This window comes from Centrocercus urophasianus, unplaced genomic scaffold (assembly GCF_019232065.1).
Source record: "Centrocercus urophasianus isolate 14NV4802_14NV808 unplaced genomic scaffold, USGS_Curo_1.0 seq_10, whole genome shotgun sequence".
Lineage (NCBI taxonomy): Eukaryota > Metazoa > Chordata > Aves > Galliformes > Phasianidae > Centrocercus > Centrocercus urophasianus.
In genome coordinates, this window is record NW_024884142.1 from 67,019,509 (window position 1) to 67,035,895 (window position 16,387).

General features: G+C 35.8%; 1 protein-coding gene across 1 annotated transcript in view; it reads left to right on the forward strand.

Moving 5' to 3' along the window:
• The window catches only part of RYR2 (ryanodine receptor 2), a 340,802-nt gene that overhangs the window by 268,396 nt on the left and 56,019 nt on the right, over positions 1 to 16,387 (forward strand). The window contains exons 70-76 of the mRNA XM_042817920.1: positions 998 to 1,238; positions 1,632 to 1,719; positions 3,227 to 3,319; positions 3,659 to 3,829; positions 4,806 to 4,865; positions 7,790 to 7,924; positions 11,022 to 11,134. Of these exons, the coding sequence (XP_042673854.1) occupies positions 998 to 1,238; positions 1,632 to 1,719; positions 3,227 to 3,319; positions 3,659 to 3,829; positions 4,806 to 4,865; positions 7,790 to 7,924; positions 11,022 to 11,134 (901 nt within the window). The remainder of the gene's footprint in view (positions 1 to 997; positions 1,239 to 1,631; positions 1,720 to 3,226; positions 3,320 to 3,658; positions 3,830 to 4,805; positions 4,866 to 7,789; positions 7,925 to 11,021; positions 11,135 to 16,387) is intronic.

Here is a 16,387-nt window from a genome sequence, read left to right on the forward strand (position 1 = left end):
AGCCCATTTTCACTATATACCAGGTTACCACTTCCAGGCATAGAAAGTTTCTTGTTCTTTATCAGACCTGGATCCTTCTGGCATTTCTGTTACAATGAAATGTGGAAATGCCATTTTTTAAACATGGAATTACCTCTTTGTGATAAGACATTTAACTTTATTTTAATACAGTTTATTTATTAGTGTTGCAATCTTTAAGTAGAAGTCACAGTACATCAGTGTTGTAATTTCAGTTTTTCAAATAGTCTTATCATTTTTCAATACTTACTGTTGTAGCTGGTAACAGTTTGGATTCCTAGACTGATGAGGTCTAGTAACATAATGAAGTCTAATGATAAGTTGGTACTGGATATATTACAAATGGTTTTCCACTAATGGACCCAGATGAAGGGCTAATTTACGTTGTAATTTTTATGAGTAGATTTGCAAAATATTTTGCTAACAGGTCTCAAATGATGGGTTGATGGATAGTTGAATCAGTCTCATTTCTGTCTATGCAATCCTTCCGTTGTCCTACTGTACATGAGAAATATGAGCAGGCTGTTTGAGTTGCTTTGTAAATACCTAGAACATCCTTTCCAACCTTACTTTAGTCAAGCTGAAAAACAAGGTGCAAAAGAGGAACTAATGTCTCGTAAAATTTCTGTGAACACTCTTTAGCTATATAGGTATCTACCCTTGCATTAAACCATTAAACAATTTCCACATTGTTCAACAAAATTATGCAGGTAATTATCAATATATTGCCAAAATATCTGTAAATAGGCACCTCAAGATTTATGATCTGTTAAATTGTTTTTTGCCCCCATAGTTACCAAGTGAATTGACTGTGTGAAATCCTGACCACATTTAATTCTTGGCAAAACTTCTGCTGATTTCAATGGGGGCAGGATTTTACTCTCTACTCTAGAAATAAAACACAAGAAGGAAGGAAAAATAAAGTTTTGTTCATATTTTGTGGCCAGCTGTACATTATAATATTGATTGCCTTAAATAGTGTTTTCCCAGCCCATCATAAGCAAAGCGAAGCCACAGCTCTTAAAGACACACTTCCTGCCACTGATGGATAAGCTAAAGAAAAAAGCAGCAGTGGTTGTATCGGATGAAGAGCATCTAAGAGCAGAAGGCAGAGGTGACATGTCGGAGGCTGAACTGCTCATCCTAGATGAGTTCACCACTTTGGCACGGGACCTCTATGCCTTCTACCCTTTGTTGATTAGATTTGTGGACTATAACAGGTATGTGGAGAGGAATAGGTTAATAAATCTCATAAAATCTTGTTTATTGATACCATATCTTCTACTTGGTATGCCCACTATTGAATTAAAGTAGCTTTTACTCAGCCTGCAAATCTTAAAGTTGATCAAACTGATGCTTTACAGCTCATAATAAACTAATAAACCTTTATCAGAAGAGGAAGAGTAGTAGGTCCAATATAAATGTGATAAGTTACAACTAGGTTTATAAGAATTTTAAGAGTTCTGAAACAAGACATCAAAAAGTCACTGCTACTAGAAAGGATTTGCATGCTTGGTTTTTATGGGTTTCATCCATGTAAAATGTTGAGAATGGTGTTCAATTATAAAGCCAATAAGGATCATCAACATTTCTACCCTTTTACCAATTTTTAGGGCAAAATGGCTGAAAGAACCCAACCCTGAAGCTGAAGAATTGTTCCGCATGGTGGCTGAAGTCTTCATTTACTGGTCAAAGTCTCATGTAAGTAATCTTTGGTAAATATATTTTAAGGTAGTTTTTCTATTAGGCTGTCAATTGTATTATTTTTTTTTATTTGAGAAAACACAGTTAATTTCAGAGTTAAAAATGTAGCTGTGGAGGTAGTAATGACTTTGTTTTTTTGATGCTTCTTAAATGTTGGCCTAGTTAGGGGGATTGATGGGTTTTTCTGAAGCATAATAACAAGGACTGGATGTTTTTTGTATATTGCATTATTATATAATTACAATTAAACTAGTTCAGGCCTATGTCCTTGCCATATTTTTAATCAGCTTCAAACCTGTTTTATAACCTGAGTAAATGACTGCCACATTAACAATAGTTGTCTCATTAAAGAAGAGGACATTTTGTTAAACTGTTTAGTCTGCATGCTTGAGCCTCTAGACAGAGGTAGAACAAAAATTACTTTGAAAAGATTCTCAGTGGTGCTAGTAGAAAGGTTTTCTGTTTTCTGAAGGAAGTGCTCAGCTCTACTTATAGTGACTTAATTTGTGTTGCAGCACAGACTTTAATAAATGTACGTAATTCAATTATTAAGCATAGTTCTGTAGATGGATTACATAAACACAAGCCAGTAAGCTGGCATTCTAAGAGCAAGTAGCAAGTAAGAGCAAGTAACATCTTAAAAGCAATCTCCAAATAAAATATTTTACTTATATGATACCATTTAATGTTTCATAAAGTTAAGTATCTCTTCTTACCTGCACTTCTACCAAATATAGAAACCTTGTTTCTCAAGTCTGATTTCTGTCATGCAAGAACAAAAGGGTCTGGATGTAAGATCTAATCAGGCACTATCACTGATGGTACAAAAATGAAAATGAAGTATGATTCATGCAGTTACTGGAGGAAAAAGAAGAAAAAACTCAAAATAGAAAGGGACTAAACAATTTCGGGAGTTTGATCTTCTTATGGACTCTTGTCTGCACTGAATTTCTTTTCTTTTTTGCCATAAATTCAGTTTTTTCAAGTTTCAGAAGGAAGATGCTTTATTTTTGCAGTTGTGTCTGAATTTTACTTTAAGATTTATTACAAACATTGCTGTACTCACTTTTCTCTGTAAATAGGAACTTGGTCACCAAATTATTTGTGTATTCATAATTTCAGACTTTTGTTTAAACTTATGTATCTAAATAATATTGGGTCGTGTAATGCTAAAAATTGGAATGGATGGTTTTATTAGTAAAGGAAAGCCTAAACAAATTTTTATAGTGAATTAGAGATTTTTGTCATGTCTGTTTCATACCCAGATAAATGTTTCCTTTTCTCTGGTGTAGAAAAATTGCAATAGCAACACAAAACTTTGAGCCGTGTAACCTAAATAAAACCAGAATTCAATGCTGTTCTTGATCATTCATCATGTTTTTCTGTCCTCGTCTTATTTTTGTGAATTTTATAAATTTCCAATTCATCTATATTTTTAATTTCATTTGGATATTCTCCTCATATGTCATCTGTGCTTTTAGCTGAGATCTTCTGTGTGTTTCAGAATTTCAAAAGGGAAGAGCAGAACTTTGTGGTACAAAATGAAATCAACAACATGTCCTTCCTTATCAGTGACACCAAATCTAAGATGTCCAAGGTAGTGTAAATATTTGTTCTCTTTGCAAAGTAGAAGGAGACAAGAGAACTCCAGAGAAGCATTAGTATTATTACTTTAAATGTTATTTTTTGACCACTTGTAAGAAGTTAAAACACTGGGTTGAGAAGCAACAGGTAGTCATTTGAAAAACACGGTTGGTCTTTGAAGATACTGGTGTGAAATATTTGCAATAATAGCTATTTAGCTGCAGAGGAAGTAGTGAATTTAATTTGTCAAGCCAGAAATAAGTGTGAAGCTGTTAGCACAACTGTTTACTAATAGATTTATTTAATATTTGATATGTTGTATTTTATTTTTCATCTTTGTTTTATACTGTAGGCAGCAGTTTCTGATCAAGAGAGGAAGAAGATGAAGCGGAAAGGTGACCGGTACTCTATGCAGACCTCTCTCATTGTGGCAGCACTGAAGAGATTACTTCCTATTGGTCTAAATATTTGTGCTCCTGGAGACCAAGATCTAATTGCACTGGCCAAAAACCGATTCAGCATGGTAGGTGCTCACATGGCGTTTCTAAAAGAAGAATTATTTTACTAATGGAATTTTCCAGTTCTTTGCGTTGCTCTCATTTTCACAGTATGGCACAAATACTATACAATCTTTGTTTTCCTACAACAAGAGCACTTTGACAGGAAAATGCTTGATCATGTTTCATAATAAACAATGCTATATAGAAAATATTCTAGAATTCCTAGGTGTTTCTTGACATTGCTCTTCTGACTTTCAACTTCCTAGGTGAAGTGTCTGCCCTTGCTATTTTCCAGTGTCCAGCCTAGAAAGTGAAAAATTAAGGCTAGAATTACAAGTGGAACATTCATATTAATTCTACTTGATATGTAACCTTTTTCATTTTAATGTTGCTAACTAATATATAGTTAGAATTCTTATTCATAATAAAGGCTAATTTTGTTGTATAAAGGGACAGTGGGTGATGATAGCAGTAATCTATGCACTGTTCTCATATTGGAGGCAAAAAAAATGTTTGAACTTCTGCGTGTTTAATTTCTAAATGATCAATAAATTGGCAGAAATAATATTCTTAAATTAAAACTGTTATTTTTTACTCTTAATTTTTTGTACTAAATTGTTTTGTGAAGCTTACATTTGGAAATGCATGTAAGAACTAAGTGTCAATTTCATTTGGTAAAGCTTCGTTCAAAGTTGTAGTGTGTTTATATTTGTATATATATGCATATGTATGAGACGGTATTTTTTTATTTCAAATGCAAATTTAGTCTGTTGAGTTGGTATGAATAAATATGAGTGGTGGCATCCAAAACTTGTTCCTGTGAGTTTTGAATATGGCTACCTCATCCAAAAAGACATATTTCCAATGAAATTTTCCTCACTTTTCCTCATTGTTTTCCTCATTGTCAATTTTAATTATTATTTGGACGGAACCCAAGCTTAATGTTTATACAGCACTGCCTTCCGTGCCTGATTCACATCATTTGTAATTTCTTGACAGAAAGATACTGAGGATGAGGTACGAGATATCATTCGCAGTAATCTTCATCTCCAGGGCAAGGTAATTTATAAGTAGCTTTTATAAGGAAAAAATCTTTTTTCCATTGAATTTATTTATCGGTGCCATATCATAAGAACTTGCCTCAGTTATTTACGATAACTTGTAACTTCTTTTTCTCTTCAGTCAGGTAACTTTTTAATTTCAACATTTAAATGTTAGTTATTTAAGTGCTTATGTATGCACTTTGTAATATAGCCTGTGGCCTTTTGAATCCCTATGAACACAATTAATATGAAACTGGACATGTAAACAAGGCCTATCACAGTTTAAGCTCTACCTTCTAATTATTTGTGATAGGATCTGCAAATGATGTTACCTTATATCAGTTTGAATTTAAAGGGAAAAGGAAGCTGCTACTTTTGCGTATTCTGTAAAGTAAAAAATCATTATGTTCTGTCCCTTTTTTTTTTTTTTTAACTCATGGAAAAGAAAATATTTTTTAAGCAGTATAGATTATTATTTTTTGTTGAATTCCAATCTTAACTGACACATTTTCTTGTTGTAAATTTATAAGGATTGATTCTGATTTTCCTAAGTGTAAATGAATGAAAAATGGCATTCTTAAATGGAACAACACTGTATTTAGTTAGTTGGCTAACAAAGCCAAATAGCTTTTGTATCTAGCTTTATTTTCGAACTTCTCTTTATTTGATATCATATTGCTTTACTGGCTATGAAAACCCTGGTTTTGACCTGTATGGGAATGTTCTGCCCGTTTAATTAAGGGCAGAACACAGCATTCCTAGGTTTTCAAAACTTCAATTTATTATTACATTTGTTAGCTTTATGTGGTTTATTATCAATTTATAAGTTGCTGTTTCTCAGTGGCTTGAAATGTATCTTGTCTTGAATCATTTAGTGCTAATGTATTCTAGAGTTCAAAGTAAAAACGTGTCTAATTTAATTATTTAAAGATACAGTGCCTAACATTAATTTCAGTACTTACAGTCAGTTACTCTGCAGTTCTCTGATGTCATTAGTATTTGGTCACCATTTCCTGTGACAGAATTGAGTAAACTTCAGATACGGTCAGATATCATGCTTCCTATTAAAAAAGATAGTGCTAATGTGCAATATGCATACTCTGCCCTTCTGTACATGATGCAGTTGGATATTAAAGAAATATAAGCAGAATAAATAGTTTCAGTTATTATTTAATGTTACTAGTTAATATGTAACTTTGTTGTAATGATGTTTGCGTAAGGCGGCTCTCAGAACAGAGGAACCTAACACTGTGGAAAGTCTAATTTTATTTCAAGGAGTTCTGCTAGCATAGCAGTAGTCTCTCTTCAAACACTGTTTTCTTGTTGACCACTTTGGTTTCTCACAGACACTGTGTTCAGTCATTTGCATTATATGTGATTTATCTGGATTTCTTCTTGCAAACAACATTTTTTAATAATCATGCTCCTAAATCTTTAGCTATAAATGTTGCAGTGTCTATTTCATGCATTTGACTATCATTGTCTATATTTGTCTTCACCCTGTTTTTGTCTTTCCTTTCCTTGCATGCCTGCATGCTGTTACTCAGTACCGAGCCTTTTATTTCAGGAAATTCGTGCTAAAACTTGCATTCATTTTGACACAGATGAAGCTCAAGTCACCAAAATCTTCTTCCAGCCATTCTTATTCACATCTTGAAATGTCAAGTACTCATACCCTTAGAAAATTACCTATACAAAAAATCTGTACTTTGATAGAATGTGAGGAGTCCTCAGATCAAAAGACATCTCTCCCTGTGCATAAGAAGTCTTTTGTGGACTATTCTTCCATGATGATACAGTCAAATACTCACACAGATGTGGATTTGACAGTTATTAAGAAAAGGAAAAGCCAAGAGGTGGAAGAAAAGACTTCCAATTGTAGCTTTCTAGGTTGTAATAAGCGACTATTGAGTGACTGTATAAGTTTATAATCATTCGTGAAACTCCAGTAAATCGTGCATTAGAAGATGTTTTGTGGAGGTAAATGAGCATTATCGTCTCTTTTTAGACAGAAATTGACATCTGCATCCACAAAAATATTTTAGAAAAGTAAGGGCTGAGTTTAAGCCTTATTCAGATTCTTGGGGCTTAGTCTCCCAAAGTGGTCACTTACACCTAAACTGCACAGTCAGGAATTGGATCACTGGTCACAGCTCTCAGTAAAATGGTTACTGTATTCCATTTGTCATCAGTGCCATTGGCACAAAAAACACACATGAAATGTGTGTTTCATTGGTGTTGTATAGTAGGAGCACTGAGGACACAAAATATTAAAAAAAAAAAAGATGGGTAATAGTAAAATTAAGAGTCAGAGATCACTAAAATGGAGTAAAATATAAAGAGAAAAATTAGAAAGTGCTTTACTTCACACAGCTTTTTATAATTTGTAGGTCAATCAGCAAATGCATCTTCAATTCATTTTTCATAAAATACATTAATTTTTTTAGTAATCAGTAAAAATAGGATTTTCTAATAATTGAAAATAGTTTAAATGCAAAAAACAAAAACAAATAATACTTATTTCCATGACTAATACTCAAAACTAAGATGCAAATAACAAAGCAACAATTTCATTGTTATTTATTTTAGTAACTGGAAAGTCGCTGTATAAAATTCTATCTACCTCATATTTAGTACTTTTCCTTAGATATTATATTCATCACTGATAATAGTTGGCCCATGATCATTTGCTCTTTATATGATTATAATTATTTTAGTTCCTTGGAAAGCTGTTAACAAATATTGCACAAATCAGTCTGCAGTTTTGTTTCTTGTGTTCTTCCAGTGAACATAGTGGGCATTGTGTGGATTAGCCATTCAGGGGTATGGCTCAGCAATATAAAGTGTTTCTTTTGTCCTTTCAAACAATTTCTGTGTTAATTGAACTGTTTATCACTCTATTTTGAGCATTGGTTAAGTGTGAAATTTTTTTTCCTGCAGCTTGAGGATCCCGCCATTAGATGGCAGATGGCACTTTACAAAGATTTACCTAACAGGACTGAAGATTCATCAGATCCAGAGAAGACTGTGGAAAGAGTTCTTGATATAGCTAATGTACTGTTTCATCTGGAACAGGTTAGGGATATCTTCCCAATTCCATTGCTTCTTATTCTAAACAAAACTGTTGTACTTTCACCTGACATATTTAGTTTTATATTCTTTTTTCTTTCATTTGATAGCTACTGTTAACATACTTTCCCTTGTAGTTTTTAATGTAATATCTTATGGTCGTATTAATCATGTAATGGTTTTTCAGCATCTCCATCATATTAACCATCATTTATTTGGAAAGGATCTAGTAACATCTGTGTTTCAGATTCTTTTTGGTGTGTTGCAGTTAGCAGGAAGTGATCACTAAATTGTCCCTGCACAAAGAAATGCAAGTAAAAATAAGATTACTGAAAAAACGTCTTTTTTTCCCAAGATTCTTCAGTTGTCATAGAATCATAGAATCACCAAGGTTGGAAAAGACCTAAAAGATCACCCAGTCCAACCGTTCACCTATTCCCAATAGCTCCTACTAAACCATGTCCCTCAACACAATATCCAGCCTTTCCTTGAATGCCCCCAGGGTCCGTGACTCCACCACCTCCCCGGGCAGTCCATTCCAGTGCCTGACCACCCTTTCTGAAAAGTAAAAGTAAACTATCTATATATTTTGAAGTTGCATATTTTAGCTATATGAATTTGGACAGTCAGATGATTTGATATACAACTTTTCTCTTGATAACTTTAGAGAGCAAATTCAGAGTGCAATTTACTATATACTAATTAGAAAAAAATCTAAGTGCATACTACAAATCAAAGACTACTTGAAAAATTTAATTTTCACGTTTCATTTACTGCTATGTATTTTTCACTTTTCTGTGGTTTCAATATTTTGGGGTTTTTTTGGTTGTTTTTTCTACTTTGCTTATTTATTTGTTTTTCTGTGTTGTTTTTTTTTTTTTCCGACTATTAGTTTAGAGAGTTTGTCCCAAAGCTTCATCCCTTTTCTGTAGACAATTGCCCATGTGTATTTGTGCTTTTTTTTTTTTTTTAAGATTTGTTTTGTTATGTTTTCCTTTTTTCTCTTGCCAAAATTGATAATCCTATGTGTTTATAATATTATTTATTATAATGAACACTGGGACTGTTTCCATGATAATCTGAGGTAGTCCTTTGTTGTCCGCATACAGTCACTGACCTTATGGTATTTGCAAAGATCAGTACTTCAGCTATTTCTTTGTGTTCTCTTTCCATGAACTATTAATTTATTTGTTTTTATTGTTTTCAGAGATCTGCTTGTGTAGGCCGAGGCTATTTCTTCTGGGAAAGTATAGAGAATTTTATAGTTGTTTGTGAAGACATTACTAATTATCTAACTTACACACTTGGATTTGTCTGACTTCTAAATTGCTAGTACTGACTTTGTTGTGTGTTTGCTGTGATTACTTTTCTATGTTTCCTCATAACAAACTCATAACTTGGTTTTTATTTTTCGAAAGGAAGTTATTTTAGAGTGTCACCATTTAATTTTACAAGTGCAATTCTCCAGTTTTACTGAATGCTTTGTGGCATTTTCAGTCTGTTTAATTAAATGTTTATTGTCTAACTGTGAATTATTTTTTGTATTTCACTAAACTAGTGAAGTTATCTTTGATAACTATGTTTTCATGTTTGAATATTGAGTGTTTATACACATTATCATCACTACATATTCTAAGACAAAATATTTCATTTTAATACAAGTGAGAATCACCAAGTCTTTCAGCTAATGCTAATTTCCACTGACTGTTCTGATGTTGCTGGGAGTCAGAAAAGCTAATATTCCACTAGTAGAACTGTTCTAAATATGAAGTAAAAGCCCCTCCAAAAAACAATCCTCTATCAATTCTTCACCCTCAACCTTATTGGATTGTGAAGGTTAAATAAAATCAATTTTTATTAATTTTTTTTATTATTTTATTATTTATTTTTATGTTATTATTTATTTTATTTTATTATTTTTTTATTTTATTGTAATTATTTTATTATTTTATTATCAATTTTTAAGCAGAAGTGAAGTAAATCACAAAAACTATAGGTAGACCATTGAAAAGTATTGCATGGCTACAATCATTGTTCCCAGTTATTGAGTCAGGCTATGCACCTTAGCATGCTGTTGGTGTTCTGGACCACAGTGAGAAACAGGTCTGTCATTGTATCTCTCCTGTTGGGGCTGCCTTCTGCCTGGTTCAGGATGTTATCCTCAGTGCATTTCAGGAGCCACATGGATTGCCTGTAGCTTGCCATGCTAATTTTCCAGCAGATTTCTAAGTGGCTGAAGTCCTCCAGCAGGACAAGAGCCTGCGACTGCAATGCCTCCTGTAGCTGGAGGAAGAAGGCTTTATCAACAGGCTCTCCTTGATCAAACAGCCTGTAGCATGCACCCAACCTCAAGGCTCCCTTTGCTGCCTCAGTCTCTAACTCTCACCCAGCGGCATTTAACTTGCTTATGGCCATTCTTTAGGGACAGCTCTTCACACAATTCCTTTCTCTCTCTTCCTTTTCTCCTTCTACATCTGTCCCTTCTGAACAACTTGCAGCTAACAATTGCCGCATTCCACTCATGGAAATCATCCCACCAGGTTTCAGTGATGGCAGCTGTGGTTTTCTGATATTTATATTCATGAAAGTGATTTAGTTCTAAGTAAATCGCTGTACCTAAGTCTCATAATATAATTCCTTTCTATTGTTGCTGGTCATGATAAACATTAGAAATAAAAGCTTGGTGGTGTTTAGAAAAATTCCCTCTAGGCCACTGTGGAAGTGTGCACTCTATGTAAGGAGTTGTGTACAAAAGAAAGAAAGCATGAAATTTCTTTGTACTAAAATGTAAGATTTCCTAACAGGTGGGCTTGATGATAATACTCAATCTGAAATATCTAAGAATTAGGGTTCAGTAAAAAAGGAGAATATCTATGCCATAAAAGGGAAGACAGAGTTTGATTTGATGTTGTTTGAGTTGGTTTTTTTCTTCTTTTTAATTTGTCTCATCACTTGAACTCCATCTAGAACGCATTTTCCCATCTCTAATTTTTGTTATCTTTCCAACTGATTTGTTATCTAACATTTTTGTTGTTATTACTATGCTCAGGGAGTAGAGATACTGTGACATTGTTTATTTTTCCATATATATTTTATATAACAGGTTGAACATCCTCAGCGGTCCAAAAAAGCAGTTTGGCATAAGCTGCTGTCTAAACAGAGGAAAAGAGCAGTAGTTGCTTGCTTTAGAATGGCACCGTTGTATAACTTGCCAAGGTAAGAGCTATATCTGTTCTATCATTGCCAACTGTGTTTATGTGCATATAATGCTATTCGGTAAGACCTAAAGGACGAAAAATATGCAAACAGTGCCTGAGAAGCTAAATAATGTACATTTTATGGTGCTTTCTTTTAATAGATCTCATTCCTTTCTCTAATATACATTCTGAAAAAAAATGACAATATCATTTTAAATCTGTGGTTCTCTACTCTTGAACTTGTTCCACCTTTTTGTCCTGTTATACTCTCTTTTTTGAAAAGTGGATGCCTTTCACAGGAGATAAATACAAAAATGGTCATATTGGGGTCACTATATTATATATATATGACTGATATGATATATATATATATATATATATATATATATATATGTTAGGAAATGAATTTCCTCCTAAAATGTAGTACAACTCTGGTTAAGTGCTTTTTAGGAATGACAGGCTTGAGATGCAAGATGGTTGAGGCACTCTGTGTGAGAGAGCAATTGGAATGAATCAAGCTCTGCCTAAGGATGAACAAGTTGAGAGCTTATGAGTGAGAATCGTGGGGAAAGCTAATACAGGTGACACCATTGTGGGTGTTTACTACAGGCTGCCTGATCAAGAGGAGGAAGCTGATGAGCCCTTCTACAGACAGCTGAAAGCAGCCTCATGATCCCGGGCACTGGTTCTTATGGGGGACTTCAATCATCCTGATATTTGTTGGATAAACAACACTACCAAGCACACACAGTCCAGCAAGTTCCTGCAATGCAGTGAAGATAACTTTCTGATGCAGGAGGTGGAGAAGCCAACAAGGAGAGGTGTGCTGCTGGACCTTGTTCTTACTAACAAGGAAAGTCTGGGTGGGGATCTAAAGGTTAGGGGCAGTTTGGGATGTAGCAATCGTGATATAGTGAAGTTTGGGATCTTGTGTTGAAGAAGCAAAGCAGTAAGTAGGACTGGAACCTTGGACTTCAGAAGAGACAAATTTGACTTCTTCAAGGACCTACTTGGCAGTATCCCATGGGTAAGAGCCTTGTAAGGTAAGGGGACCCAAGAGAGTTGGTTGATGTTCAAGTACCGCTCCTTCCAAGATCAAGATTGGTGCATCTCTAAGAATAAGAAATCAGGAAAAGATGCCAAGAGGCTCACATGGAGGAGCAAGGAGTTCATGGTAAAGCTCAAATGAAAAAAGCAATTCTGCAGAAAGTGGAAAAGGGATCTGGTCTCTTGGGAGGAATATAGAAACATGGTGGGATGCCACAAGGAAGGTTAAGGCCCACTTGGAATTAAATCTGGCAAGGGAGGTCAGGGAAATGAGGCTTCTTTCAGTATGTCAGTAGCAAAAGGAATATTAGAGAGAATGTGATTCTGCTACTGAATGAGATGGGTGCCCTGGTAATGAGCACTGAGAAAGTAGAGTTACTGAACAAGTTTTTGCTTCAGTTTTTACTGCTAAGACTGTCCCTTGGGAATGTAGATTCTGGACATAAGGATCTAGGGGTATTGAAGACTTCTGCTTGGTTGAGAAGGAATGATCACAGAGTGTCTAGCTGAAACCAACACACAAAAATCCATGGGCCCCAATGACATACACCCATGTGAGCTGACAGAAATGACTTCCAAACTGCTCTCAGACATCTTTGAAAGGTGTTGGAAAATGGAAGATGTGCCTGAAGACTGAAGCCAGTGTCTCACCAGTGTTCAATAAGGGCAAGAAGGAACTAGAAACTACAGGCCAGTCAGCTTCACCTCCATCCGTGGAAAAGTGATGGAACTATTTGTTCTGGATAAGGTTACATCAGTATGGATTCACCAAGGGAAAATCATGCTTAACCAACCTGGTAGCCTTTCTGTAATGTCTTTGCTGGCTGGGTAGATGCAGGATGAGCAGTGAATGGCAGTGAATGTTGTATACCTTGACTTCAGCAAGGCAGTTGACACTGTCTCCCATAACATCTTAGTTATGAAGCTTAGAAAGCATGGGATAGATGAGTGGACAGTTAGGTGGATTGAAAACTGGCTAAACAGCAGAGCTCAGAGGGTTTTGACAGGTAGGGCAGTCTGGTTGGAGACTGGTAACTAGTGGTGTTCCCTAAGAGTTGCTTCTAGGTCTGGTCTAGTCATCATCATCAATGATCTGAGTGAAGGCACATAGTCCACCCTCAGCATGTTTGCTGATGATACAAAGCTGTAAGGAGTGACTGATATGCCAGAAGGCAGTGCTGCTATTCAACAAGATGTAAGCAGGTTGGGGAGTTTGGTGGAGAGGAATCTTCTGAGATTCAACAAGAGGAAGTGTAGTGTCTTCACCTGGGGACAAATAACCATGTGCCTGACCTGCTAGAAAGGAGCTTCACAGAGAAGGAGCTGGGTGTCCTCGTGGACAGCAGGCTGGCCATGAGTCAGCAGTGTGCCCTTGTGGCCAAGAAGGCCAATGGTATCTTGGGGTACATTAAGAAGAACACAGTCAACATGTTGAGGGAGTTAATCTTCCCCCTCTACCCTTCCCTGATGAAGCCACATCTGGAGTTCTGTGTCCAGTTCTGGATTCCCTAAATCAAAAAAGGTTGGAATAATCTAGAAAGAGTCCAGTGGAGGGATGAGAAGATGTTAAGGGATCATCTTTTTTATGAGGATACACTGAGAAACCTGAGTTTGTTCAGCCTAGAAAACAGAAGGCTGAGAGGTGATCTCATCAATGTTTATAAATAACTAAAGTGTGGGAGTCAAATGGATGGGGCCAGGCTCTTTTCAGTGGTGTGCAACTGCAGTAAAGGGGACAATGGACACAAACTAGAATACAGGAAGTTCCATACAAACATGAGAAAGAACTTTATTGTGAGGGTGATGGAGCACTGGAGCAGGCTGCCCACGGAGATTGTGGAGGCTCCTTCTCTTTAGATATTCAAGACTTGCCTGAACAACACTTTAGTTCTAAATCTACTGTAGGGAACCTGCTTTTAGCAGAGGATTTGGACTTGGTGATCTCCAGAGTTCCTGTTGAATCCCTATGTTTCTGTGATTCTACAATGTCTTTCAAGAGGATCTGTTCCAGGCACACAGGAGAGGCTCACTGGTCTGTAGTTCCCTGGGTCTTCCTTTCTCCCTTTCTTAAAAATGGGCTCTTTCAAGTCAACAGGAACTTTGCCTGACAGCCGCAACTTTTCAAATATGATGGAGAATGTCTTGGCAACCACATCTGCCAGTTCTTTCAGGATTCCAGGATGCATGTCGCTGGACTTTGCAGAATTATACTTGTTCAGTTTTGGGAGGTGGTGTATTGGACTTACTATTCTCTTACAGTAGGAGAGTCCCATAGTCCCATCTAGAGGTTCACAGATGTGAGGTTCAGGGAATGTGTGAGAAATGAGAATCCTGTCTGCCACTGAAGATGACTAAGGCAAAGAACTTGAGTACCTCAGCCATCTCCATGTCTGTTGTAGTCAGTTTTCTCTTCTCGTTTATGAGACGAATTACACTCTTTTTGGCCAGTCTCTTCTGATAAATGTACCTGTAGAATCCCTTTTTGTTATTTTTCACATCCCTTGCCAAATTCAGTTCCATTTTGTCTTGGCTCTCTGGATCTTAGCTCTGCATGTCTGAACAGCAACAACTATTCTTCCCAGGCACCCATTCCTGCTTCCACTGCCTGTATATGTCATTCTTTGTCTCTGTTTGACCAGCAAGTCCTTCTTCAGACATGCTGATTTTTTTGCTTTCTCTTCTTTTTTTCCTATACTGGGGGACAGAGAAGAATGTCCTCAGAAGAGTGTCCTTAAAGAGTTGCCAGCTCTGCTCTGCTCCTTTTTCTCTAAGGACTACTCCCCAGGGGGTCTCATCTGGCAATTCCCTAAACAGCTGGAATTTTGCTCTCTAAAGTTCAGGGTTCTGACTTTGTTTTTTGGCAGGCCTATTTTCCTCAATATTGAAAACTCAAACAGGCCATTCTCACTACAGCCTAAAGTGTCTTCAATCTTAACATCTTTCTTGAGCTCCTCTGCATTAGTTATCAGTGGGTCCAGTAACACTCATCTTCTGGTTGATTTGTCTAATAGTTGGATGAGTAACTTGCTTCCAGCACACTCTTTGAGCCTCTGGAATTGCTTGCAGCCTGCAATATTCCATTTCCAGGAGACATCTGGGTGTTTGAAATCCTCCATCAAGAGGATGGATCAAGAGCCGGCGAGCACAGTTCTTGTAATTGAATCAAGAAGGCCTCATGTACAGCCTCTCCCTGATCAGGCAACCTGTAATAGACCCCAGCCATCAGATGTCCTTTATTAGTCTGATTCCTGATTTTCACCCATCCATCCCCTGCAATTCTGTGATAACTATTGAATTACCTCTATTATTTGATGCAATATGTACTATACACAGAAAATAAACTGGTACTATTTATCTGAAAAGTAGTCTATCTTGAACTTTGAGGAAGAGCATTTCTATTTTTCTGTTAGGAAATTATGCACATACTGTAGTTGTTTCATACTGAGGTTCCTTTTCATCTGAGGTTGCCTGTTTCATCCTGAGGTTCCTTTATTTTTCTTTTGTTCAATAGAGTTTAGAATCTATAGTCAAATGAGTCTTAAAGTCCTAAGATATTCAAAGGAATGAATGTGCAGAAAAAGCAATCTGTGTTTTCATGCAGTAGCTAAATAGTTTCCAGAACAATTATATCTAGTATTTTCAACGTAAAGTAATTCTTACTAAGAATGCATATTGTTGTTATCACATTTAGTATGCTGTATCTGAGTCTGTCCTGGGAAACACAAGAGTCTGCAATATCATACTAACCTGAAATGAAGTTCTCTTGGCAGCTGAAAATAGAACAAAGCTAATTCCATTTGTAGCCTCTTCCAATGTGTAGATCACCTGTATGTAACTGACATTCCTATATACTTCTATTGTGCTTCTTCATTTTTGGTATATGAGACTGAGAGTTATCTTAGATAATTAAGTAATAAAATTCTTTATGGATGCATCTTTGTCACGTGGTCTGCTTTGTATTGAGTCCTTAGGAGAAAGGAAACCACGCAGCTCATTCAAAATCAAACAATTTAAGATTTTAGATGTGTAAGACTAATCTTGAACAATTAAAAAAGTTCTTGAGCACAGTCCAGTGTTATCCATTGCTGTTATCTTAGTATTGAAATTAAGATATTTCATTTTAAAATAAAATTCTCTAATGTGGCAAAGTGATTTATTTTATTTCTTTGGAGTTTTATGTTATTTTTTCCAGAAAACATTATTATATTTCAATCCAAAATTTACA